At 45.5% G+C, this 25076-nt stretch overlaps 1 protein-coding gene across 14 annotated transcripts in view; it reads left to right on the top strand.

Moving 5' to 3' along the window:
* Positions 1 to 785: 785 nt before the first annotated feature.
* SPATS2L (spermatogenesis associated serine rich 2 like) overlaps positions 786 to 25076 on the top strand; it is a 174807-nt gene continuing 150516 nt past the window's right edge. For 2 of the 14 annotated variants that reach the window (XM_070070428.2, XM_008258940.5), the window contains exon 1: positions 786 to 1354. Coding sequence is in view for 2 of the 14 variants with exons in the window: in XM_070070424.2 (XP_069926525.1) it covers positions 1257 to 1354 (98 nt within the window). In the remaining 12 variants the exon portion in view is untranslated. The other 12 variants (XM_070070427.2, XM_008258938.5, XM_070070424.2 and 9 more) reach the window with 8 other exon arrangements.

Here is a 25076-nt window from a genome sequence, read left to right as displayed (position 1 = left end):
GTGCTTTTACACCTTCACTCCCAGTACACACGGCAGTTCCTCTCAAAGCTACTACCCGCCCACTGGCAAACAGCCCTCAAGTACACCCTGGATGAGCTTTCGAAAACCCTTTTTTTCCTCCGGTTATGCTCAGTTCTTGGAAGTATTTTTTGTTCCAAACCCCAGTACTTTCTGAAGACAGCTCCGAATAGGCTTACTTTGTTTACATTTCTTGATGAGTTAGATTTGGAGCTCTGGGAGGATTAAGAAGTGGCAGAAGGAAGGAGTGAAGAGTGAATTCAATGTTATCTCCAGTACTTCCCAGGAAAGTAATATTTCATTATTCATTTTAGAAATCTAATTATGGAGATGGAGGAACTCCTCCCTCCCTCAAACTTAAATGAATTATTTTGTCCAAGGATCTCAAAAGTGCATCTGATTGTTACAAGTCACCTCTTCTACCTAAATTTAACAGACAACAGGATGATGTTTGTCCTTCCTGTGTAGTTTGGCTTCCAGAACCTAGTATTCCCACCTGTACCACAGGTGGTGCAGACCTACAGGTTCAAATTCTTCCTCCATCAATTACTAAGCCAAAAATGTAGGTAAAGTTTTTAGTTTCTCTGTGCCTCAAAGGACAAAAACAAAACAAAACAAAAACAAACAAACAAAAAAACTAACTGATGGGGTTGCTTGAAGAATTAAATGAGCTAATACTTACTAAGCACTTGCAAATATTTGTTAGCTAAATTACAAGATCCACACATCAAACCAGTATGACTATGAAGTAGCAATCGCAGCTTGTCACACGGGAAAATGAGTTCCTTTCCTGCAGGCTCCTCTTGCTCTCAACGGTTGTACTTCATCAGCAGGGGCACGCTCTGTGAGAAGATCTGAACTCTACCCCCAACGGTGTATTTTATTTCAAATTGTGAATTTCTGAACATCGCACGATACACGATTCTGCTGTACACCCGGAAGCCCGTTAGAGCCTGCAGCTGGAGAGGCATAACCAACTCAAGTCCGTTGTTTGTAGTGGACTTCGACGTCCACAGAAGCTGCTGAGCAACAGTTACTGGTGTTGAGAAAAAAGGAGGTAAGAAGTCACCCTCCAAAAATAAACAAACAAACGGCACTGGCACTGGAGCGCAGCCTGCATTTCACTCTGCCGCCTCTGGAAGAGGCGCGGTACCTAAAGTGCTTCCATCATGAATAACGATTGAGAAACTGCCTCACTCGGCCGAGGACCGCGCTCCCGGGCAGAACCCCCGGGGCTGATGCCATCGCTTCCAGCTGTCACTCGGCTGTCGCACGCGTGCAGAGCCCAGCGCGAGGACCAGCGGCCAGGACACCCCGGCTCTGCCGGCGTTCCAAGGTCAGACCCGAGAGTCCCAGCACTTCCTCCGAGCCTGATGGCTGAGCACATCTCCGAAGAAGCTGCCTTTGTTTACATTTTCTTCGAGCTTGGCTCCTCACCAGAAAGCATTACTACCTTCTAGAAGGAGTAGCATCTTGCATTTGTAGACAGCGCCGCGGGGAGCAAAGTTCATTTTCCCGGGTAGGGGAGGATGATTTCTCTTGCAACACGTGCGGGCTGCGACCAAATCTTTGAATACCAGGGGGCGTCTCCCGAAGGTGGAGGTTTGGGGAAAGGCGAGGAGGGCTGCTGCGGGGCAAGCAAAGTGCGGAAGCTGTGTGGGGATTCTTCTAGAAAGTGGGGTGGGAAAGCAGCTAGGGAGGGCGTGTGGAGGGAAGGGATCTGTGTCGGAACGTGCGTGCGAGCGGATACAAAACCCCAGAGAGGCGTGAGCAGCGCCGCGTGTGCGAGCCGAGCGAGGGGCGCCGGCCGGGGTGTGTGCGCCTGGTGAGTGACACCGAGGGGCGGGCTGGCCGGCGGGCCGGCGGGCGGGGGCAGCCGGCGAGGGGCGGGAGCGGCCCTACCGGAGCCGGCCGAGCCGGAGTTGTGTCAGTGAAGGAATCCAGTCCGGGGCCGAGCCGGCTGCGCCCTCCGCCGCGAGCGCCGGCAGCGCGGGGCGAGCTCGGGACGGCGCGCGGCCCAGGCAGCGGCTCCGCTTGGCCCGCCCTCCGCGCCGCAGGGGCCGCCACCGCCGCGTCGCCTCCCCCGCCCCCCATCCCACGGGCGACCGCGCCCCCGGTCCTCGGCCCCGACCCGCGACGGAGCGGCCGGCGCCCGCCACTGAGGTAAGCCCGGGACCCCAGGCCGCCGCCGCCCGAGACCCCCCCCCCCCTCACCCGGCAGCCCGGGCCGACACGCGGGACGCGAACGGGCGGGCGGGCGGACGCGGCGGGGCCTGCGCGGCGGCGGGGCTGGAGGCTCGGCTCGGCCCGGGCCGAGCGTTCCGCAGCCGGGGCCGCCCAGCCCCCGCCGCCTCCCGGGGCGCTGGGTGTGGCCCGCGCTCGGCGACGCCGCGGGCTGGCGGCGCGGACCGGACGCGGAGGTCGCCGCGCTGCTTTCCGTGGCTGGCGCGGGCGAGCGGGAGGAGGCACTGACCCCGGCGCACCCTCGCGCGCCCGGGGCGAGCGTGCCGCGCTCCGACGTGGACCCGCCCGCCCCGGATCTGAATCGCCCACGGCCGCGGTCCCTCGCCTGCCCCTTCTCCCGCGCGGGCGCCCCCTTCCAGTCCCGAGCGGGAGTGAGACCCACCCCCGCCCGGCGCCTTCTCGCTCCCAGCCGCCGAGCTTGCCCGCATCTGCGGGACCATCCCGGCCAAGAGCGGGCGCCGCGGGTCTCCTCGCTGTCCGCCCCCCGCGCGTAGTCTGGTCCCCACGCGTTCGCATCCCCGCCGCCGGGGCAGGCGGGGGTGACAAGGGTAGCCGCCGAGCGCCCTGGCTGGGCGATGGAGCGGGAGCAGGCGGGCGGCCGCAGGCGGCGGGCCGGAGCCGCAGACCAGGGGTGTTTTCCTGCGCGCGGACGGGGTCCTTCGCGCTCCCCTATGCTCTTGGCTGCGTGTCGGGGCAGGCTGACTGCAGGCGTCCGGGCGAGGGGCCGAGAGACTTCGCTGGATGAGATGCGACCCGAGCTTTGCATCTTGGCGAGTGGAGCTCTCTGGTGCTCCAGGGATTGGTGTTTGTGTGTGTGTGTGTGTGTGTGTGTGAGAGAGAGAGAGAGAGAGAGAGAGAGAGAGAGAGAGAACTTAAGGAGCTTTTTCAGTACCCTGCGTGCCCTGGCTTTAGCGGATGCCAAGGCTTTGGAGACCTGACACTTTGATTACGGATTCTTTCTGTACAGCGTTTTCCTTTGAGTGGAGTTCGGGGAATGTAGCTTGAGAACTAGCGAAACCCCTTGAAGTTCAACCACCACCTTTTTCTTTACATGCCACGTTCACTTGCTTATTGAAGCGTTTTCAAAACATCGTATTATTTACCACACCCCCAGTGGGTCACAACAGAAAAATGACTGAAATTTTAGAACCTGTGCAGAGAAAGAGGTTTGATGCCAGGGTGAGAAAGAGTAAGATGGTGTGACCTTTATAGCGTCGCTTTAGTTTGTCTGCCAGGAGGGATTCATTGCCACCGTGATTGATTTTGTTTTCCAGAGACTAAGCAGATGTGCAACATGGCAGGGAAAGGAAAGGACAGGAAGTCGGGAATCGCTTGGGGGGGGGGCTATTCAAGTAACAAGACCCATTATTTTGGAAGATGTTCTGAAAATAAAGCATAAAGTTGCCTTGTGGATAGAGTATTTTATGTCGCTCATGAAATTGTGCTACCTAACCAGAAAGCATTGCGTTGTGTAGATTTTATCAAATAACTAGTATTTAAAAACAGGGGTGTATGAGAAAAATTTGTTGGATCTAACTGGGGATAAAAAGAACTTCAGGAAATTTTTTTTAGGTTTTTTTTTTAACTTTTATTTAATGAATATAAATTTCCAAAGTACGACTTATGGATTACAATGGCTTCCCCCCCATACCGTCCCTCCCACCGGCAACCCTCCCCTTTTCCACTCCCTCTCCCCTTCCATTCACATCAAGATTCATTTTCGATTATCTTAATATACAGAAGATCAGCTTAGTATACATTAAGTAAGGATTTCAACAGTTTGCTCCCACACAGAAACATAAAGTGAAAAATAATAGATGATTTTTTTTGTATTTGGTTAATCTTTTTTTTTTTAAACTTTTATTTAATGAATATAAGGAAATTTTTTTTTCTATTTGAACAAGGCAAATAGTACTGCAAAGAGAGTTTTGGAATCAACTCAGGCTGGGTTACAAACCTTTATTATGGAGGAGCAGAACGGAAATGCCCAGATTCTATCTGTGGCTTTAAACACACACACATACACACACACACACAGGCACACGCTACTGACCCCCACAAAGAAAATTTGCATGAAAATACAATCACTTGAATGCAGAGAAAGTTTAAAAGGTTAGTAAAAACCAAACATCTGGAAAAGAAGTGTATTAATTGGCAATTTTCTTTCTTCCTTAATCCCTGGAAATATTAAATGACTTCCTAAGAATCAACTTAGTGGAATGCGCTCATGTAGCCGGCACAGCCATCGGGACTCTTTTGTATTCATCCTGTTTTATGGAGCCCCCTAATGAAAGTGTGCAGTTAGCGGTTGCCCGGCTCGCTCGCACTGGTTTTCAGGTGGCCATTGTGGAGGGAGACCACTGTGGGCTCGTGAAGCCGCTCTGCCAGATCAGTAATGATCAGGGAACGAAAACACGGAGGCCACCTCCTGCGGTCTGTGAGGCACTGCCAATTTGGAGCGTTTTCTAGATCACCTTTGCCATGTAAATGGTGAATACTGGCCTCCAGAAATGAAGCTCCCTTCTGGTTCTGGTCTTTCCTGGGTTCTCGGTCTGCAGTCAGCTAACAGTGCTGGCAGAATGAGTGTTCATTAATGGCAGTGTGGACTGCGTCGGTGGTCTTGAGTCTGTTGTCTCTGCAGAGTTTGGATGAGCATCTTGGGAGATGAGGCAGAACAAGAACTTCAGGTTACAGTTTTGATAAGGTGAAGAAGGTGAGCTTGCTCTTGGTACAAGCTAGGCTGCTGTCACCTGTCTCAACATGTGACAAGAGCGCAGTGTGTTTTATATGCACAAGGCCGGCACTGCTTAGTCACTGCTCCGTAGTACTATTTCCCAGGCACCTTCTGTGGTGTTGTTACTGTTATTTGAATGTGATGATTGAATCCTGTGGTTACTATGATTCCCATGCATAGGACAGTAACTTTTAAAAGCATTGCACAGGATATGTGGGCAGTTACATTGTATGGACAGGCTTAAATGATGGGGTCTGTTTATTGATCTCTGAATGGTTGTACATTCTTCTTCTAGTTATTTCCATCACTGTTCCACCTTAGAGTGTAATCACACCGTTAAAATAGGATTTTCGTGATACATATAGTTAAAGACCCAGTAAACATAATTATAGAAGAAAAACAAACCTTCCTTGTTTGTCTTCCCTTTCTGAAGTAGTCTTCTATGAAGGTGTTATTTCCTTGACACATCAAAATGGCTAATTTGGAGTTGGCGGTGCTTGTTATGTAAATAGGCCATATGTTGACTTTTTATAGAAGTTTTATTTGCTTAGTGTTGTGGCAGTGGATAGGATCCCCTAAGTACCATAGCTGAGAACAAGTCTGTGAAGTGGAGTTCTCTTTACTAGTTATATCATTTCATCATTTTTTTAACTTTTATTTAATGAATATAAATTTCCAAAGTACAGCTTATGGATTACAATGGCTTCCCCCCCCAATAACTTCTCTCCCACCCGCAACCCTCCCCTTTCCCTCTCCCTCCCCCCTTCCATTCACATCAAGATTCATTTTCAATTCTCTTTATATACAGAAGATCAGTTTAGCATACATTAAGTAAAGATTTCAACAGTTTGCACCCACATAGAAACACAAAGTGAACAATACTGTTTGAGTACTAGTTATAGCATTAAATCTCAATGTACAGCACATTAAGGACAGAGATCCTACATGAGGAGTAAGTGCACAGTGACTCCTGTTGTTGACTTAACAATTTGACACTCTTGTTTATGGCATCAGTAATCACCCTAGGCTCTTGTCATGAGTTGCCAAGGCTATGGAAGCCTTTTGAGTTCACCAACTCTGATCATATTTAGACAAGGTTGTAGTCAGAGTGGAAGTTCTCTCCTCCCTTCAGAGAAAGGTACCTCCTTCTTTGATGACCTGTTCTTTTCACTGGGATCTCACGGAGATCTTTCATTTAGGTTTTTTTTTTTTTTTTTTTTCCCCAGAGTGTCTTGGCTTTCCATGCCTGAAATACTCTCATGGGCTTTTCAGCTGGATTCGCATGCCTTAAGGGCTGATTCTGAGGCCAGAGTGCTGTTTAGGACATTTGCCATTCTATGGGTCTGCTGTGTATCTCACTTCCCATGTTGGATCATTCTCTCTCTTTTTTATTCTATAGGTTAGTATTTGCAGACACTAGTCTTGTTTTATCGGTTAGTATTTGCAGACACTAGTCTTGTTTATGTGCTCCCTTTGGCTCTTAGTCCTATCATTGTGATCAATTGTGAACAGAAATTGATCACTTGGACTAGTGAGATGGCATTGGTACATGCCACCTTGAGGGATTGAATTGGAATCCCCTGGTATGTTTCTAACTCTACCGTTTGGGGCAAGTCAGCTTGAGCATGTCCCAAATTGCACATCTCTTCCCTCTCTTATTCCCACTCTTATATTTAACAGGGATCACTTTTCAGTTAAGTTGCAACATTTCATCATTTTAATAACCTGTATTCTAATATAAATTGTTAAATGTGATGGTGGTTATTTCTCCTTACATCATACAAATCTTTATCTCTATTACTGCTCCAAACTCCATTCCCATTTGTCTTGATTAATAGACTTTCTTGGTGGATGTCTGGCTGTCAGGCTACAGGCTACATGGTAGCAGGCTTTTCCTATTTTCTGATGAACACACACCTTTTACGTTGGAAAGACTTTGCTTGTCCTGATCATTTTAGCGTTCTTGCCATCACGCAGCCTGGAGATCTAAGTTCTAGCTCCTCTGTCTCACCTGTTCTCTGAAATTGTGTCCAGGCTCCTTTACCCTTCCTCTGCAATGGTTTCTCCCGGCCACCCCTGGATTTTCTTTTCGTTCCCACTCTCCCACTCAGAGCCCGAGGCGCCAGCCATTGCTGTTCTCTAAGGATGATTATAGTCTCCTCCTTCCCAGTCTCTCTGTAATTGAGTTTCCCCCTTTTGCCCATGGCCGCCACATTGGCCTTCCTAAACATCTTCACTATAGAACTTTCCAAGGACTGTCTCCAGAGGAAACTGTGCCGAACTCAGCTTTATCTGATTTTAAAGCTAGGGCTTTTTGCATTACAGATGGTCCTTAACTCCGGATGTTTGATTTACTATTTTTCAACTTTACAATGGTGTGAAAGCCGCACGAATTCTGTAGAAACTTAGAATTTTGAGTTTTGATCATTTTCAGGCTGGTAGTATACAGTGCCATCTTCTCTTGTGATGCTGGGCAGCAGTAGCAGCTGCAGCTCCAGTCAACCCTGAAGTTGCGATCACAAGGGGAAACAACCCTTCTTCTTCTTCTTCTTCTTTTTTAAAGGTTTTATTTATTTATTTGAATGTCAGAGTTACATAGAGAGAGAAGGAGAGGCAGAAAGAGGTCTTCCATCTACTGGTTCACTCCTCAGATGGCCACAATGGCCGGAGCTGCACCAATCCAAAGCCAGGAGCCAGGAGCTTCTTCCAGGTCTCCCATGTGGGTACAGGAGCCCCAGCACTCGGGCCGTCTTCCGCTGCTTTCCCAGGCCATAGCAGAGAGCTGGATCAGAAGTGGAGCGGCCGGGGCTTGAACTGGTGCCCATATGGGATGCCAGCACTGCAGGTGGCAGCTTTACTCTCTATGCCACAGTGCCGGCCTCAAAACAACCCTTCTTCAACGTGCTGTGCTGCCAGTGTTTGGGATGCAGATATTCAGTAAGTCACGTGAGACATCCAGCGTGGTGTTACGAGCTAGACTTTCCCTTAGTTGAATTTTCCCAGCTGTAGGCTAACACAATCATTCTGAACACAGTGGTGGTAGGCTATCTATATTAAATGCATTTTTGAATTACAGTGTCTTACTTTCAAATTACAGTGGCTTTATAAGAATATAACCCCATGGTAAGTAGAGGAGCAACTCTAGCACAAATATTTTCTGTGGGCTTCCCCACCTCCATTGTCCTTGGCATAAAGTCTAACTTCTCAACTTGATTTTTTTTCTCTAAAAATGTATTTATTTATTTTCATTTTATTTGAAAGGCAGAGCGAACAAGTGAGAGAGAGAGAGAGAGAGATCTTCCATCTCTGTGATTCGCTCTACAAATGCCTACAACAGCGAATGCTAGGGCAGTCTGAAGCCAGGAGCTTGGAACTCCATCTGGGTCTCCCACAGGGTGGCAGGGACCCAGGTACTTGAATCATCGTCTTCTGCCTCTCAGGATGTTGATCAGCAGAAAGCTGGATCAGAAGCAGAGTAGCCAGGATTCAAAGCAGGCACCCGGACTTGGAATACAGTCATCCCAAGTGATAACTTAAGCTACAAACACCTTCCCCTGACCTAGTTTTAATGCAGCTCACAATTTGTAACTCCCCTTAGTTTTTTCTTGTGTCCAACATGAACCTTCTGTTCCTCCCTGTTGAAGCCCACTGCCCTTCTGAGGACCCCGTTGTTCACGCTCTAGAATGACTACTCTGTGGTTCTCTGGCCCAACCACATTCTTCTGGATCAGCTGTGCAGCCCCGTCACCTCACTCTCACTGGGTTCTTCCTCTTGTGTGGGTGTCGTTCTTTTAGACCCTTAGATCCGCATATACCATTGTGATCTTCATCCTTGCTTTCTCAACAAGACTTCAGGCTCAGTGAGGGCATTCGGGGACCTTGTGCCCTACCTCTGACCCATCTGCAGCCCCTTGGTCATCGTAAGCGCATGACAGGTTTACCCACAGAATGAATAAACCAAGGGTTAATTTGTTCTTAATGATGAGTTTTGCTGTTGCATCTCTACTGCTCACCATTCTATTTCCAGAGCCTAGCTCATAGCCTGACACATAGCCATGACCCCAATAAATATTTGGTAACGTAGAAATGACTGTTGACATTAGATTAAAGGGACAGGCACTTGAAGGAGACATCTGTCAAGGAGTTTTTTTTTTTTTTTTTTTTTTTTTTTTTTTACATTTTTCTACAGTGGTTCTAATCAACTTCTCCATTCATCAGCTGTGAGGATTCTGAGGACTCGGCATTTCCCAGCGTTGAGATAATGATGGAGTCTGGCAGTTGTGAGATGGAATTAAGAAGGCTGGAGTTATTTTAAGGTGGAATGATGGGTCCCAGTAGTGAGCAGAAATAAAAGCATTCAGGCTTTATGCCAGTATTTTATACATAAAACAATTAGGCTAAAGTTGTCAGTTATATAAAAGTTCATCAGCTCCAAAATTCCAGACTGTTGCAGGGCTGCCCAGTCTTTTCCTTTACAGACATCCACATAACTTAAAAAACAAATTCATCAGGGGGACCCAGCTGAGGGAGAAGGTGATGTTGGGAAGAGTTTGCCACATGCATCATGTTGTATTTGGGATAAAAATAAAATCCATAAACTTCAGTAAGACTCTTTTTGTGCAAGGTACCACTTCTGCTGGGAAGCAGTGTCTGCATCCCAGAAACAAAGGCCTAAGATTGCCCAGAGGGGGAATTCCCTTCTGCTGAGTGGGTGAGGGCGGGGTGGAGTTGGGGGAAGCGTCCTGGAGTGACAGTTGTTTGAGTTGGTGATTGGCAGGATTTGTGTAAGATTTCCGTAGCTATTACTGGGTATATAAGGATAGAGGAAGGGAGACAGGTGAGAATGGAGACCTGAATGTCAGGGCTTTGACTATAGTACTCCACTACAGTACTACTTCTTCTTCTTTTCTTCTTTTTAAGAAGATTTTTTATTTATTTGAAAGGCAGAGTTACAGGGAGACAGAGAAAGAGAGATCTTCCATCTCCTGGTTCACTCCCCAAATGGCTGCAATGCCTGGGGCTGGACCAGGCCGAAGTCAGGAGCCTGGAGCTTCTTCCAGGTCTTCCACATGGGTGTGGGGGCACAGTTACTTGGGTCATCTTCGGCTGCTTTCCCAGGCACATCAGCAGGAATGTGGGTTGGAAGTGGAGCAACCTGGACCTAAACCCATACAGTGCCCATACAGGGTGCCAAGCGCTGCAGGTGGCAGTTAACCCACTATACCTCAGCGTCGGCCCCACTGCTGCTGCCTCTGAGCTGAAGCCCCATGAGGGCACGCCTAGGCATTGATGGTCTGCAGTATTAAATAATGGAAATTTATAGATACCTGCATTAATTAGTTGTGATGCCAAGTAATGACTTGACCATGATGGAAAGTACAAAATAAATCTTCTAGGCAGTAACCAGTGTGTTCCTGGGTAGTATCCAGCTCACTGAGAATGCTCCAAAGGTCTCCTGCACCACGGAAATGCCACTGAAAGGTGACACTTTCACAGTAATGTAAATAATGAGAGGTCTGCCGCAGCTGTCTGTAGGACACTGCACAGTGCAGCAAGCAAAATTTGTGAATAAAATGATGGTTAGCATAGAACCCTCATTCTGATTGTGTAGAATTACCCCCTGGGGACTGAAAACTGAAGCAGCCAGGGTCGGTGGATGAAGGCCTGCTTGGGGTCAGTATAAGGAAGGTGACTTTGTTGTACATTGTGCTTTTTCAGTAGGTGATAAGTCCCCAGTAACTAAATGTGTGCCAGCCCAGGCTGTGGCACAGAATGTCTTATTTAATCGCATGGATCACCTCCTTTCATCCTCAAACAGTGCTATGTAGCACATGCTTTTATTGCCCCCATTTTATTGACGGGCAAAACCGAAGCCTAGGAAGGTGGTGTCACTAGTAACTGGTGGGACAGGTGTTGCACCCAGGCAGTCTGGGTGTGGTATCTAAATGCGGAGAGAATGCAGGACTGCATATGTACTATGGTGTGGAAAGGACACCAACATCAGATTCCCATTTGCATTTTTAAGGTCCCTTCCTGATACTGAGATTGATTCTCTAGTTCTCCTTAGGAATCAAGATTCTGATTGTTGCAAAGCACTCATTAATGGGTAGCAGCACCCAGTTTCTAGAGATGGCAGAACAAAGTTAATGCATCCATCATCATCATCATCGTCAAAGTTTCCCCTCGTTGATAATCTCAGTTAAGCCTCACAGAGATCTCACAAGGCAGAGGTGATGAACCCTTTTAAGAAGGGGACTCAGAAGCTCAGGGAAGTTATATAACTTGATCAACTCTGCAAAGTTGGTAGGTGGCAGATGAATTAGTTTGGTGTCTGACCCTGAAAACCCCTGCTTCTTCTTCCATCCCCTGTGAGGTAATGCACAGTGATATTGGCAGTATTTACCTATCATCCTGCATAGACACAGACCCATCACAGAGGCCACCAGCTATAAACAATCACTGTGGCTGTCTGGAAGATGAATATCACCCGACATGATGTTTATGTGAAGTCCAAAGGTATGTTCAAGTCTTGGTAATATACCAGGCTCACAGACCTGGAACTCCAGGAAATGAGTGACTTCTTGCTGTGTCTAGCCTTTATCTGATTTTATTCTTGCTACGTCAGTACTTTTTAAAAAAGAAAGCCTCCATGTATAATTATATTGTGTTTATTTTCTAATAAAGGAAAAACAGTTTTGCACTGGAAGAGTTCTGTCTTCCTTATAACTGGCAGGATCTTTCCCCTTCCGGTTCTTCCTCTTCCCTTCGCCCAGTCTGTGGCCACTCCTTCTGGAAGCCACACACCCCCCAAGCTCCCCCAGGGACCCACTCCACGGCCTTTCTTCAGGGTCTCAGCCATCCTTGTCTTCAGCACACAAGCCTGTGTATGTCTTTCTCACCCTTTATAAAGACAGAAGACAAAGCAAACAAGATCCCCTTGGCCCTTCTCTCTGCCCGTCTCACTCTTAGTGTTCAATGGCAGCTCCTTAAAAGGCAGGGCCTCCTGTGTTCCTCGCACCTCCTTCCCTACCCTTCACCTCATCCCTTCTCTTGAGCAGGTATGGAACTGGCCTCTGTAGCTTCTGCCTGGCCTGCCTCCAATCCATTCCCCACACGGCTGCCTTTCTACACAGCAAACCTGACCGTGACTCTTCGCTGCTTAAAACCTTTCAGCTTAGTCGCTGCATCTTTAGGATAAACTCTGAACTCGCTAGCATGGCGCAGAAGCTCCCTGGTGACCCGGGCCCTGCCTTCAGGTGTGCAGCAAAGTCTCCTCTAATGCTGGTCCCCACTGGCTACCACAGCCTGTAGCATCCCTACTAAATGCGTTGCTACAGCAAAGGAGAGACAGAAGGACAGGAACAGAGGAGAGATGAAACCATGCTGCCCAGCACCAGAGCCATTGTGTGTGTGACTGTTGAGCACTGGAAATATAGCTAATGGCAAATTGAGATATGCTGTAAGTGCTAAAATGTACCATGTATTTGAAGATTTTCTGTGAAAAAACACAATGTAAAATAACTCATTAAAATTTTTTAAAATTTTGATTCCATGTAGAAGCAGTGATATTTTAGATATAGCAGGTAAAATAAAATACATTATTCATCTCACATTGATTTTTCACACAGCTAGTGGAAAGGCTGGAATTACCCGTGTGGGTCACGTTATCGTTCCACTGGACAGAACCTCTCCTCATCCCCAGGAGAGGAGCCTTGTAGAGCCACGCCCAGGAGCTTTTTGAATGATTCGGTTGGACTTCCTGCTGTAGAGAGGCAGCCGTTGTTCCGTTTCTTAAATCCAGCGGTATCAAGTGCTTTACGTGAGATCCAGAATCACAGTGAGAGGTTGTGAAAGTGCAGCCAGGAGCCGTACACACAGTGCGCGCAGTGTGGAAAGCAGTGCTGACGCCTCTCTGTCTCCCCAGGTCTACTCAGTCACCCTCAGAGGCGGGAAGCAGGAATCCTGTGGTTCCAGGATTGGAGATAGGAGGAGAAAGGCGGGGCAAAGAAGTCACAGTCCCTGGAAGACTTCCACCTGCGGGTCACCAGGCAGAACCTTGCCAGCCATGTCTCTGAGACACCCCCCTCTGGCTCCCCATCATTGACCCTTTCCAGCGGGCTCAGGCCCGGCTCCCCAACCTAGAACCTCGTTCTGAGATCCTGAGCCAGTTCATGAATCAGTGAGTTGCAAGTCTCAGTAATAAGCACATCAGACAGTAGGGTGCATCAAGCAAAATGCTGTGCCCAAGGCGCCTTACAGAAGTGAGGGCAGCATGTGAATCCATTGCTCCAAAAGGCTCTGAGGGAAGTGTACGTGGTCCATCAGAAAGACCCAGCAAGTAGTGTGTTGTGTCCTAAGAGAAATACAGAGCTTTATACGTTCACATATAAAAGCCATCTAGTGGATGGAAGGCAGAGCTTACCAGGTTGTACGGGAGGTAAAAACCCAGGACGATCAAGAGGCCAATTGGGCAGGATTAGATTCCAGTGAAGTGTGATGGGCAGGCGATGTGACTCAGTGTCTCCTCCAGTGGTGGTTTGCATGCCGAGCTCTGCTGAGCTATTGGGGTTCCGAGAATCTCTCTTCTGGGTTTCAGCCTGGGTAGCTGATTTTAGTTGCTTTACATAGTGGGCAAAATGTTCTAGACCAACAAAAAAAAGTTTGAAAGTCACACATCTACAGAAAATGGCCTGAGAGGAGTGGTGTCCACGCTTGTGTGGTTAGTTTTCCCTTCGTTTCAGGAGCTGGGACGGTTTAGCCCTTTGCAGGGGAAGCACAGCTGCCTTGCATCTGGGTGCTAGGGACTCAGCCTTGGATTGACTATGCTGTCTACCTACAGCCATAATTCAGCCTTGTTCTCAAATGCCCACACTTTCACTTGTGCACCAGCTTCCTCTTTACCTCCCACATTCCCAAGTCCCTGCTTTGAGTCCTTGTGGGAGAATGCCAAATTGTCTTGGGTAAGGTTCTTGTGCTGCCTCTCCCAGCCTTCTCGGGACAAAGAGCCTCTGAGCTAGGCTCCCGGGCAGGTGCTCCTTCCAGGGCTCTTCAGTGCTGCCACCCCACCAGGTCTTGTCAGAACCGAATACTTCACCTCATTGTCAGCCAGTCCCTGGTTCCAGATGCCTGGCGTCAAACACTGCTTGCTAAGTGGCTGCCCTGCTGGCCGCTACGTCCCATCTGACTGTATGTGCAACGTGGGAGGCGAAGGGGAAGGCAAGGATAGAGCTGATTCTCGTGAATTAGGAAACATCTGGGTCCTCATCTACAGTGTGGACCAGAAAAAGACCCTTCAAATATCAAGGTTCTCTTTTCCTGCCCTCTAATATGGGAAGCATACATTATTAAACCTCTCTTCTCTTTCCTAAGACCACTATGGAAAGGAAGACAAGCGATGGCATTTCAAAGAACTGGCTTTGACTCATGGGATTGGCTACCCATAGGAAGTAAATTATTGAACCTTCCTGGATCTCAGTTTTCTAAAGTGTGAAGTGAAATTAATAACATCTACTGTTGTGTTATTATTTTGTTATGACTAAATAAGACAAGATATCAAAGCCCACCACCAGGGCCTAAAATACACTTTATTATGGAGCAAATACTAAACTTCTTAGACATATGCTCCTTTCGTTGGATAATTTTACAGACCCTCCCTGACACCACTAAAGAAATAAGGAAGAGGGCCTGGCACTGTGCCGTAGCAGGTAAAGCTGACGCCTGCAGTGCCGGCATCCCATATGGACACCAATTCAAGCCATAGCTGCTCCACTTCCTATCCAGCTCTCTGCTATGGTCTGGGAAAGCGGTGATCCGAGTCCTTGGGCCCCTGCACCCACGTGGGAAACCCAGAAGAAGCTCCTGGTTCCTGGCTTTGGATCGGCTCAGTTCTGGCCATTGGCAGCCATTTGGGGAGTGAACCAGCAGATGTAAGACCTCCCTCTTCTCTGACTGTGACTCTGCTTTTCAAATAGGTAAATAAATAAATAAATCTTTTTTTCCTTTTTTAAAGAAGTAACAACTCTGCGTCAGGGGACCCAGATTTCACCCATCCAGTGGTGAGAAAGCACCAGGAGGAAGTTGCTGTCACATTTTGCTTAAGTCCAATACTGCATAATGGTTTGCATTTGTGTAAATATTCACCTGGGATTAGGAAGCCACGGGGCGGGCGGGGGGGGGGGGGGGGGGTTACATCCTCTGCCAGGATAACAAAACAATAGGCAAAGCAGTTCTTAGAATCTGAGTCTGAGTCGTCAGGTGTACTGCCATCACAATCAACTTTTATTTCTATTCTTTGCTGATAAATTGCAAATAAGGGAGGCTGCTGAAATACTGAAAAGGACTCATTTACAATTAGTCGCAGGGGCTGATTTTTTACACTTAATTTGTTGGAGCCATTCTTTCCTTAACTGCACGTAGCTGGGAAGTTCTTTTGTTATAGCCTTTGTTACTGACAAGAAGGAAAAGCTTTAGTATACTAAAGAAAGAATGATTTCCTGGCCAGCACTTGTGGCACAGTGAGTGGGTAAAGCTGCCACCTGTGGCACTGGCATCCCATATGGGCACCAGTTTGAGTCCCAGCTGCTCCTCTTCTGATCCAGCTCCCTCCTGATACATCTGGGAAGGCAGTAGAGGAAGGCCCAAGTGCATGGGGCCCCACACCCACAGCGGGGGGTGGGGGAAGGGACCTGGAGAAAGCTCCTGGCTCCTGGCTTGGGATAAGCCCAGCCCGGCTGTTGCAGCCATTTGGAGTGTGAACCAGCGGATGGAAGATTGCTCTATTTCTGCTTCTCTCTCTCTGTGCCTCTGCCTTTCAAGTAAATTAATTAATGTAAAAAAAGAGAAAGTGATTTTGATTCGAGGCATTATTATTGTCAGTGTGAGCTGATTTTCATATAGTGATTACTAATATATAACCAAGAAAACCCTTTTATTGAAGTGCTGTGAACAGCAGTAAAATAGTCTGATCTCACATACCATCACTTTGGCTAATTTTTTAAAATTTATTTTGCTTATTTGAAAGTCAAAGAGAGACAGAGCTTTTCTGTCTGCTGGCTCACTCCCCATATGCCTGCCACTTCCAGGCCAAAGGCAGGAGCCCAGAACTCTATCTGGGTCTCCCACAAGGGGATCAGGGACCCAACTAATTGAGCCATCCCTGCTGCTTCAAAGGGTGTGAGTTAGCAGGAACCTGAAGCCAGCACTTGAACTCCAGAACTCCAACACGAAATGTGGGTGTCTCAAGCAGTGTCTTAATTGCTATGCCAAATGCCTGTCCGACATACTTCTCATCGACAGATATTTATTATAATACTATGGGCAGGCCTGTGATGGGTACAGGGAGAAGTGACTGCTAATGTCCTGGTCTGGCAGGTCTTTGTGCTTTCTCTCTGAGACCTCTTCCCTCATGAAGTCTGAATGGTAGATAGGATTTGGAACATGGACTGGACTTCTGGTGACTTCCTCAGCTCTTGATGTAATTGGTCACTCTACTGTAATTCCATTGCCCCAGTATGGAGTCATTCACGATCATGAACACTCAAAGAGAAAATGCAAATCTGTTGACTCCAAAATTAAAAATAAAGGCATTTAAACATGTCATTAAGTGCTGGCTTGTGCTATTGAATATATAAATTCATTTATGCTCTTAATAAGCCCTGAGCAAGAACTGTTCGTGTTGCAATGGATGATACCAACCAGGGTTACCATGACAACATTAATTTATTATTTCTAAACTTTTGTATAATTTCACCTTCTGGACTCTTCTGGTGTGCATTAAATTTACAGGTTGTTTTCTCATTAAGGCAAGGCATATTTAGATACTGCTTATATGAATGAACTAGAATGTCTACATTAAAGTCACATTGAGAAATTGGGGGTAGCAGGCACTTAGCCTAGTAGTTAAGGCATTGGTTGGGACACTGTGTTTAGTATCCAAGTGCCTGGGTTCATTACCCACCTCTGACTCTCCGGACTCCAGCTTCCTGCTGATGCAGACCCTGGGGGGCAGCAGTGATGGCTCAAGTAATTGGCTTCCTATTGCCCACATAGGAGACCTGGATTGTATTCCTGGCTCCATCCCTAGCTTAGCTTTGGCTGTTGTGGGCATTTGAAGAGTGAACCCAGAGATAGTCTCTCTCTCTCTCTCTCTCTCTCTCTCTCTCTCTCTGTGTGTGTGTGTGTGTGTGTGCACGCGCGCGTGCGTGTGTTCCTCTCAAATAAATAAATAAGGGAAATTAGAAGCATGGATGTGGACATTGGAAGGGAATGCTGGGTACTGTGACCTAATGCCCCTCCAAATGCAGTCAGCCCTTCTACATCCAGCCAGTTGCCATTTGAGTAAGTTGACTATTTTATGATGTGAAGGAATTCTAATGACAAGCAGCTGCTGTGCCTCTAGATCTTAAGCCTCTTCCTATTGAGCCGTGTCTTTTTAGGGTGGGACCGATACTTATTATCAAACACAGGCAGACAAAAATATTTTAGCCCCCTTCCCCGAAGAGTGCCGAAATCGGGGTCCCTGAAGCTTCCCCTTTGGTTTTCCCTTAACTCTTCGAAATGCCACAGAGTGAACACACACCTTCCATATGGGAGCTCTTAAGACCCTTGGCCATAGCTGTTGCTACTCTCCCTTTGGGGCGTGGTCACAGTTCTTGCCGCTGTTATTTCTACTGTTAACATTCTACTCTGTCCCTGCAACTCTTAAAATGAGAATCTTTGACTTCCCATACTACCCCTGTGTGTTCTGAGCAGTAGGAAGCACAGGACTGCTGTTACCGCTTCAGACCAGGGCACCCTTCTCTTATTAATCTAGTCAGATACTTTGTTGGCCTCCTTTACAAATGAGGGCAGCATGTTGCTGGTGTATATTCAAAGTCAAATAAGACTGCCAAGTCTGTTTTCTTCTCAACCGCTACCAAGCCAGGTCTCTCTTGTTCTACATGTGAGCTACATTGTGTGTGTCTCCTTAGAGGCCTTTACATTTATCCATCAAATTTTGTCTCTTTCTGGGAAATTATTTTTCCTCTTTATCAAGACATTTTTGAATTCTAAGTGTCTAATTCAGTCACTTAGTGATACTGTCACTTACTTATTAATTACACATTTGAAAATACTGCTTACTCTGCCACCGATACATTGTTGAACAAGACTGGCCAAAGACAGAGCCCTGTAACTCTACAAGAGACTTTTTGACATCAATATGTGGATTTTGTTGGCCTTTTGAAAGCTAGTTTGGTAACCTTTGCTTTTATTTACTTTCTTGATTAAGAGGCTACAGGCAGGGAAAGACTTAGATGCCTCAGTAACATGATCATTGTTGGTCCACTTATTGCCCATCAGAGAACCCTTATGGTGAAGTGAAACAAAATTATTTGGAGTAACTTTCCAATTGCACTTATTTTTCGCTTGAAGAATTTACTAGAAATCCTATCTAAAGAACCTCATGTTAAGTTTATCTTAAAAAACAAGTTAGTAAAAGCGAATCACACCTCCCCTATCATTTCAATTCATATGAACTTGTTTCGTTCAAAGGAATTGCTTGTACACCATTCACTTCTCTTTACAGATCGTTGCTCTTAAAATGAATCGGTGGGGTGACAGGAAATTATTCCTTGGGAGTCCCTGCAGCACACTGTCACAGTCACACCTCCTAGGACAGACAGTAATCAGGAGGAAGCATGCCCAAACACTGTGCTGGCGCCTACTTAAATGGCTCCATGACAGTATCACTGACATGACCATGACAAAGAATGCACTGATGGCGTTATGTCATTAATGGATGCGTTTTCTCTAACCAGAAAATTCTGTATTATTTGAGAAGAGTTTTTTTTTACTTTGTTTACACAAATTCTTTGACTTTTTGTATTAGTAGTGAAATAAAAAACACATATGGTGCTTTCTGTACTCTGTTTTGTAGTGTTCTTGAACAAATCTTTTTTTCAACATGCTTTTTGTGTTGGACTAGATACAAAGCAGTCTGCAATAATAACCATAAGAAACCCATATCTATAAGGCAAAGAGTAAACTATTGCTTTATAAAAATGCTAGCATTTGTGTAACACTTTTTATTTTTCAGAATACTCCCACAGTTTTCTTTTATGAAACACAAATTATTCTGATTGTAAAAATAAAATGTACTCATTGAATTTGGAGATACAGAAATGGATAAAAAATAAAAGGCACTAAAATTTCACCACTTATAGATTGTCACTGTTAGCATTTAGTGTGTTTCCTGCCATGTGTGTGTTTTATGTGACCATGTGAGTGTGTGTGTTTTCAGCTAGCCTTATGGTGCACACAGGAAGATTGTACTGCAGAATCAGGATAACACAGTAGTTAAGAGAGCTTTGAAATCAGACACTTAGAGTTTCTAGTCCTGGCTATCCCACTTCTGTCATGACTGTAAGTTGCTTAAACTGTCTAAGCTTCTAAGCTTCAGTTTCTACTTCTACAAAATGGGGACAATGGTAGTATGCACCTTTTAAGTTTATTGTAGAAATAGGATAATGCAAGTTAATAAAGTATGTAGCCTGGCACTTGGCCCATAGCATATGCTCAGCAAATGTGAGCTATTATTATTATACCAGTTTTCTCTACTACTTTCTTAATTTATATTGTGGGGTAAAAATTTCCTTATCATAAAATATTATTTGAGAAATATTTGAGATGACTCCATACATTTCAATATCTGAGTATAGCACAATGTTATCATTTCCTGACAGTTAAATTTTCCAATTCTTTGCAATCATAAAGAAACTGCAGTTAATATTCTGTACATTATTGTTTTGTGCATAGACAACAGATTCGAATTGAATTGCTAATGGCATTTTCCGAAGAGGCAGAAAAAAAACCCTAGCAATTCTTCAGTGTCTACCGATGTGCCAGGTTATAGTCTAGTTTCTTCACAGAAAAAAATTGTCATTTAACTTGTGCACAGCCCCTGAGAGGCAAGCCTTGTTACCCCCGTTTTTCAGATGAGAAAGCTCTGAAGACAGATAAGTAGTTTGCCCAAGGTCACAGAGATAGGGTGGTGGAGCTGGTGCTGGAAGCCAGCTGTCTGGTTTCAAAGCTTAAGCTTTTCCCATTCTGGCATGCATTCATGCCTATCTCTTTGAGGCTGGCAGAATGAATAGTAACCATTGTGCTCTCTACAAAATGTCACTTGGTGCCACGTCAAAGATAGGACACTTGGCTGGGACTCTTGGCTTACTCAGTATGGTACCTCTTGTTTGTGTATGTTCTTCTATGTTTTGGAACCAAGCCTCATTAAAATGAGGTGTTAACTGAAGGAGAGGAAGCAGTGATATGATTATTTGATGAATGAAAACCTCAGGGGAGAAAAAAAATTTAGTCAATAATAAAAAAAAAAAACCCTCTTTGTTTTAGTTGTTTGGCCACAATAACTTATCTCCCCAAGAATCACAGTGTTTCACATAAATCAGATTAGGAATGAAGCAATAACAACACCCAAAGTAAATTGATGCCATCTAAAGGAATTGTACATTTTGTTGCTTGCATGTGAGGGGTTGAAAGGAAGAAAGGCTTTTTGCCTCAGCTAGAAGAAGACTTTTGGAAGGATCTGTAATAATTACTATAGGTCTAAGTATAGGTATAGGGGAAATATGAAAGTATACTGGGATAAACCCCCAGAGAATTATCTGGTGAACTGACAGGTTGTCTTTAAAAAGTCAGCTTTTTGGAACATTTATCTTGGCAGCTCTCAAATCTGACTTACAGCATGTAGTGTGGCAGCCAATTTTGTCAGAAAAATGCATAATTAATATTAAGATGAAGGTGCAGGGATTGCCAGTCAGTACCGAACACACACTTTCTTAGAACAAAGGAACAATTGAACTTGTCCTTTAATAGGGTAATCCTGGCTTGTCATCTTGTAGGTTTCTGTTCTTAGTAAAAATGAAAAAAAAAATCTACGCTAGTAGTAGTATTTCCTATGCAAGAGTGCTTTGTTGCAGAGTTTATAACCAACTATTGTCTAGTCAAGAAAGTTATCTTTGATTTCTTCAATTTGTATGACCCTTGAGCTTTGCATATTAGGGGGCTGTTCTTTTCCTTCAATTGTTTTAATTCTGGTAACAGAGAAGAATTACACACAGTCCTTCACCTCAGTGATAATCACTACTAAAATGTCAATGTCGCTCATAAGCCACCAGCCCTAAAGGTTTTGGTTGCTGACAGAACATAGCCACCAACATAACCTGTCAGCAGTGTTTTCCCCACGTTGCAGGTGGGTAGAGCCCAACAAGTTATTTTTGAGTAAGCAGTTAGAATAGAACAGAGAATGAAGCCTAGAATCTACAGATTTCAGTTGAAGACATGGATCCCACGTTTAGTAGCTGTCTAATGCTGGACAAAGAACCGCTGTCCCTGACCCTCAGCTCCCACAGCTCTCCAGTAGAGATGGGAATGTTACATAGTCAAAGGTCGTTTGGAGGATCAAATGGGTTCAACAGACTCTGTGGTGAACTCAGAGTTTTTCAGGATTTCTAAGTTGTTAATCAGTGGGCAGGTACAGGCCATCCCTCTTGAGGAGGAGCTAGTCTACCATTTACAATACCATTTAAAAATGGGAGCATATGTAAAATTATACTACTCTGGGGGTAAACCGCCTCATGAGACCTGGCTGGCTCTTTGCTTATACTTTATCCAGTAATAGTGGGGTTCATCCCGTCTCTGCCTGGAAATCCCCAGTGCCACGCTTGGAATCTCTCAGAGCCGGGTGCTCACTCCCAAGGCATGTTCCTGTGATGACAAAGGGGTGCCCTCTGGCTTCAACAGGTGGTTCCATTGAACACAATGATGACTTCCACAAAAGTAGGCATTTAGATCTATTAAACTGTTCTCGCTCGCTCTCTTTTTTTTTTTTTTTTTTTAAAGATTTATTTATTTATTTGAAAGCCAGAGTTACACAGAGAGGAGAGGCGGGGAGGGGGGGAGTCTTCCATCTGCTGCTTCACTCCCCGGTTGGCCACAGTGGCTGGAGCTGCACTGATCTGAAGCCAGGAGCCAGGAACTTCTTCTGGGTCTCCCATGTAGGTGCAGGGACCCAAGGGCTTGGGCCATCTTCCACTGCTTTCCCAGGCCATAGCAGAGAGCTGGATTGGAAGTGGAGCAGCCAGGTCTCGAACTGGTGCCCTAATGGGATGGATGCTGGCACTGGAGGTGGCGGCTTTACCTGCTATGCCACAGCTCTGGCCCCTAAACTGTTCTAAAATAGAAGCACAACTGGTGGATTTGATGCATATTTTAGCTTTCAATTTAAAAAAAGGCACAAAAAAAGAGGCCTTAAAGTAGAGGAATATATTCCAACATGATCACATTGTAGAATCTCTTTGATTATCAAAGTAGCCATGCTGCTGGAGGGGAAAAGGGAAGAGAACAGTAGGTTAGGAACTTTGACACTGGGTGATGCTCATGCAGGCTTTTTGGAAGTCTTTTGATTCTTCCTCTCAGCCCTGCTTACGGAGGTAAGAGCTAAGAGACTGTTTCTGGTCCAGCTGCAAGATAGTGAATTCCAGCCCTGGGGATGTTCTTACTCCCTTTGCCTAGGCTTCTATTGGCTAGCCTCCCTGGCTTTGTTGTGCTCAGACTACCATGACAGGTGGCCCTTTCCCTCAGTCCTTGAGGAAGACAAGATTGGTCTGTTTGCCACTCTTTCTTGGGATGTACTATAGGACCCTTAAGAAGATGCTTTGGGTTCGGCACTGTGACATAATGGATAAAGGCACGCCTGCAGCGCTGGCATCCCATATGGGTGCAGGTCTGGGTCCCAGCTGTTCCACTTTCAATCCAGCTCTCTGCTGTGGCCTGGGAAAGCAGTAGAAGATGGCCCAGGTCCTTGGGCCCCTGCACTCATGTGGGAGACCCGTAAGAAGCTCCTGGCTCCTGGCTTTCAATCTCTGTAACTCTGCCTTTCAAATAACTAAATAAATTTTTAAATTTTTTTAAAAAATAAGATGTTTTGGCAATTACTGATTGAACTCTGTCCCTGGAGTTTCCCAGGGATGGGGGATGTGAGCTAAGTGCTGGATGTTGTGGACAAGCGTCTGTGATCACTTAGCAGTAGGGAGCCAGCTGAAGGCCCACTGATCCCACTGAGCATGCCAGGCGATGATGGCTAAACTTGTTTGCTACTTTCAGTTTGAATTAGTTTCTGAGTTTCATTTCTCCTGCACAGGGAACTATTATGAATTTCCTTCCTGTCATTTGGTACCATTTCTCCATCAGCCATTTCCCCAGTGTCTGCTCTGTGATAGGCACTGGAAGAGGGACAGAGAGAAAGCAGATGATAGAAAGGAAATAGTGTGCATCCCTTAGGTGGAAAGCAAGGTACGCCCCTGGAGTTGAGAGATGAGGAAGGTTAAGTATGTAATGATTATTTTTCTGCTGTATTTTCTACAATAAATTGTACTACATAAAAATCTATACCAATATTCATCTATGTAGCAAATCCCATTACAATGAAAACCCCTGTTATCTGTGACTTGAGCAAGTAGCCATCGAACAAAAATTCCAGTGCAGCATAGGACTTTGGACATCCCTTGGAGTCAGCGGAAATGGGATTTGACCCATATATCAAGCTTTTCATGACTTTGATGTTTTTCATTTCAACCTGTCAACAAATACCTGACTTGATATTAAAGCCAGTTAAATCAATATTTCTTGCTGTAGTCAAGGTACAGCCACATATATCCAAGGGCAATATATCCCCATCAGCCATATTTTCTTTAGTACCTATATTTTATCATAAACCTGATTGAACTACCTTCAGATGAACCAGATGGAAATATCAACATAACTGCCATAAGAAAAGTCAGAGAATCTGTAACCTTGTCCCTCACCTCTTTGTTTAAGCTCTACTGTAATGTGTTTGGCTCATTTTAATCGAAAGGGGTAGGAATGACAACATGGATGATCTTGATCATGGTAGCTGTGGTTTCTTTCCCTGCCCTTTAGTGGGTCTGCTTTACCCCTCCTCCAACTCCTGCCCCAGTGAGAGAATTTCTGAGAAGGTACAGGTGATTAAGCTAGTGAGTACAGGTGAACCCAAGAGTCTTGGACTATAGGAGTCTGATCATTGTTATGGAAAAAAAAGAAGAGTGGGATGGAAATCTATTCTGACTCACTCTGTTTCTGAACTTTTAACTGTTGGATTTCTGAAAGTTACCTGTTCTAAACTCACAGTATTTCTATAAACAAATAGCCCGATGCATCAGTTGTAAACACCAACAAATTTATTTACTGCTTGTTACCAGTAAAGCCCGACATGTCTTCCATGTGCTTCAAGGCATGTGCTGTTATGCCCATTTTAGAAGTAAAAGTGTGTAACTCTTGAGCTGCTGAGTAACTTTTCAAAGAACACAAGGGCAGAAATGATGCAGGCAAGGATACAAACCTAAGTTTGTTTTATTCTAAAGCTTTTTGTTTTTTACTACAGTAGACTCTTCTGTAATATATCATGAGGCTGGAGACTTTTTTTTTCAAAGTTTTGTACTAAAACATACTCATTATAGAAAGATCAGAAAGCAAATCATACAGAAGAAAAATTACCCATAATTCTCTGCCTCAGGGATCACCACTAACATTTCAATTATATTCTTTTCAACCTTTAAGAAAGCTGTAATTTATATCTGCAAATGAATATTATTGCTTGAAGTTGTCATCTTTGAAGTTCTGCATGTACTACACCAATGTTGTCATTGCGTCGGACATTTTTGACATCCCTCTCAGGGACAAATTAGGAACCAAATTCAATGTAGACTTCCATGGGCAGGACAGCACTTTGGTAGAACCAGAGCAAAGACTGTGTTTCCATTACCTGAATACATATCAAAATAATGCATGATGTGTTGGACTTTAAAAAAAAAAAGGATTTATTTATTTATTTATTTGAAAGGCAGAGTTACAGAGAAGTAGAGAGAGAGAGAGAGAGAGAGAGAGAGAGAAATCTTTCATCCAGTGGTTCAGTCTCCAAATGGCCACAAGGACTGGAGCTTGGCCAATATGAAGCCAGGAGCCTGGAGCTTCTTCCAGGTCTCCCACGTGGGTGCAGGGGCCCAAGCAC

Source organism: Oryctolagus cuniculus, chromosome 3, assembly GCF_051225735.1.
Source record: "Oryctolagus cuniculus isolate XC-2025 breed Fujian yellow rabbit chromosome 3, ASM5122573v1, whole genome shotgun sequence".
NCBI classification, from domain to species: Eukaryota; Metazoa; Chordata; class Mammalia; order Lagomorpha; family Leporidae; genus Oryctolagus; species Oryctolagus cuniculus.
The sequence above is the reverse complement of the archived record's forward strand: the minus strand, read 5'-3'. Positions and strand labels throughout refer to the sequence as shown.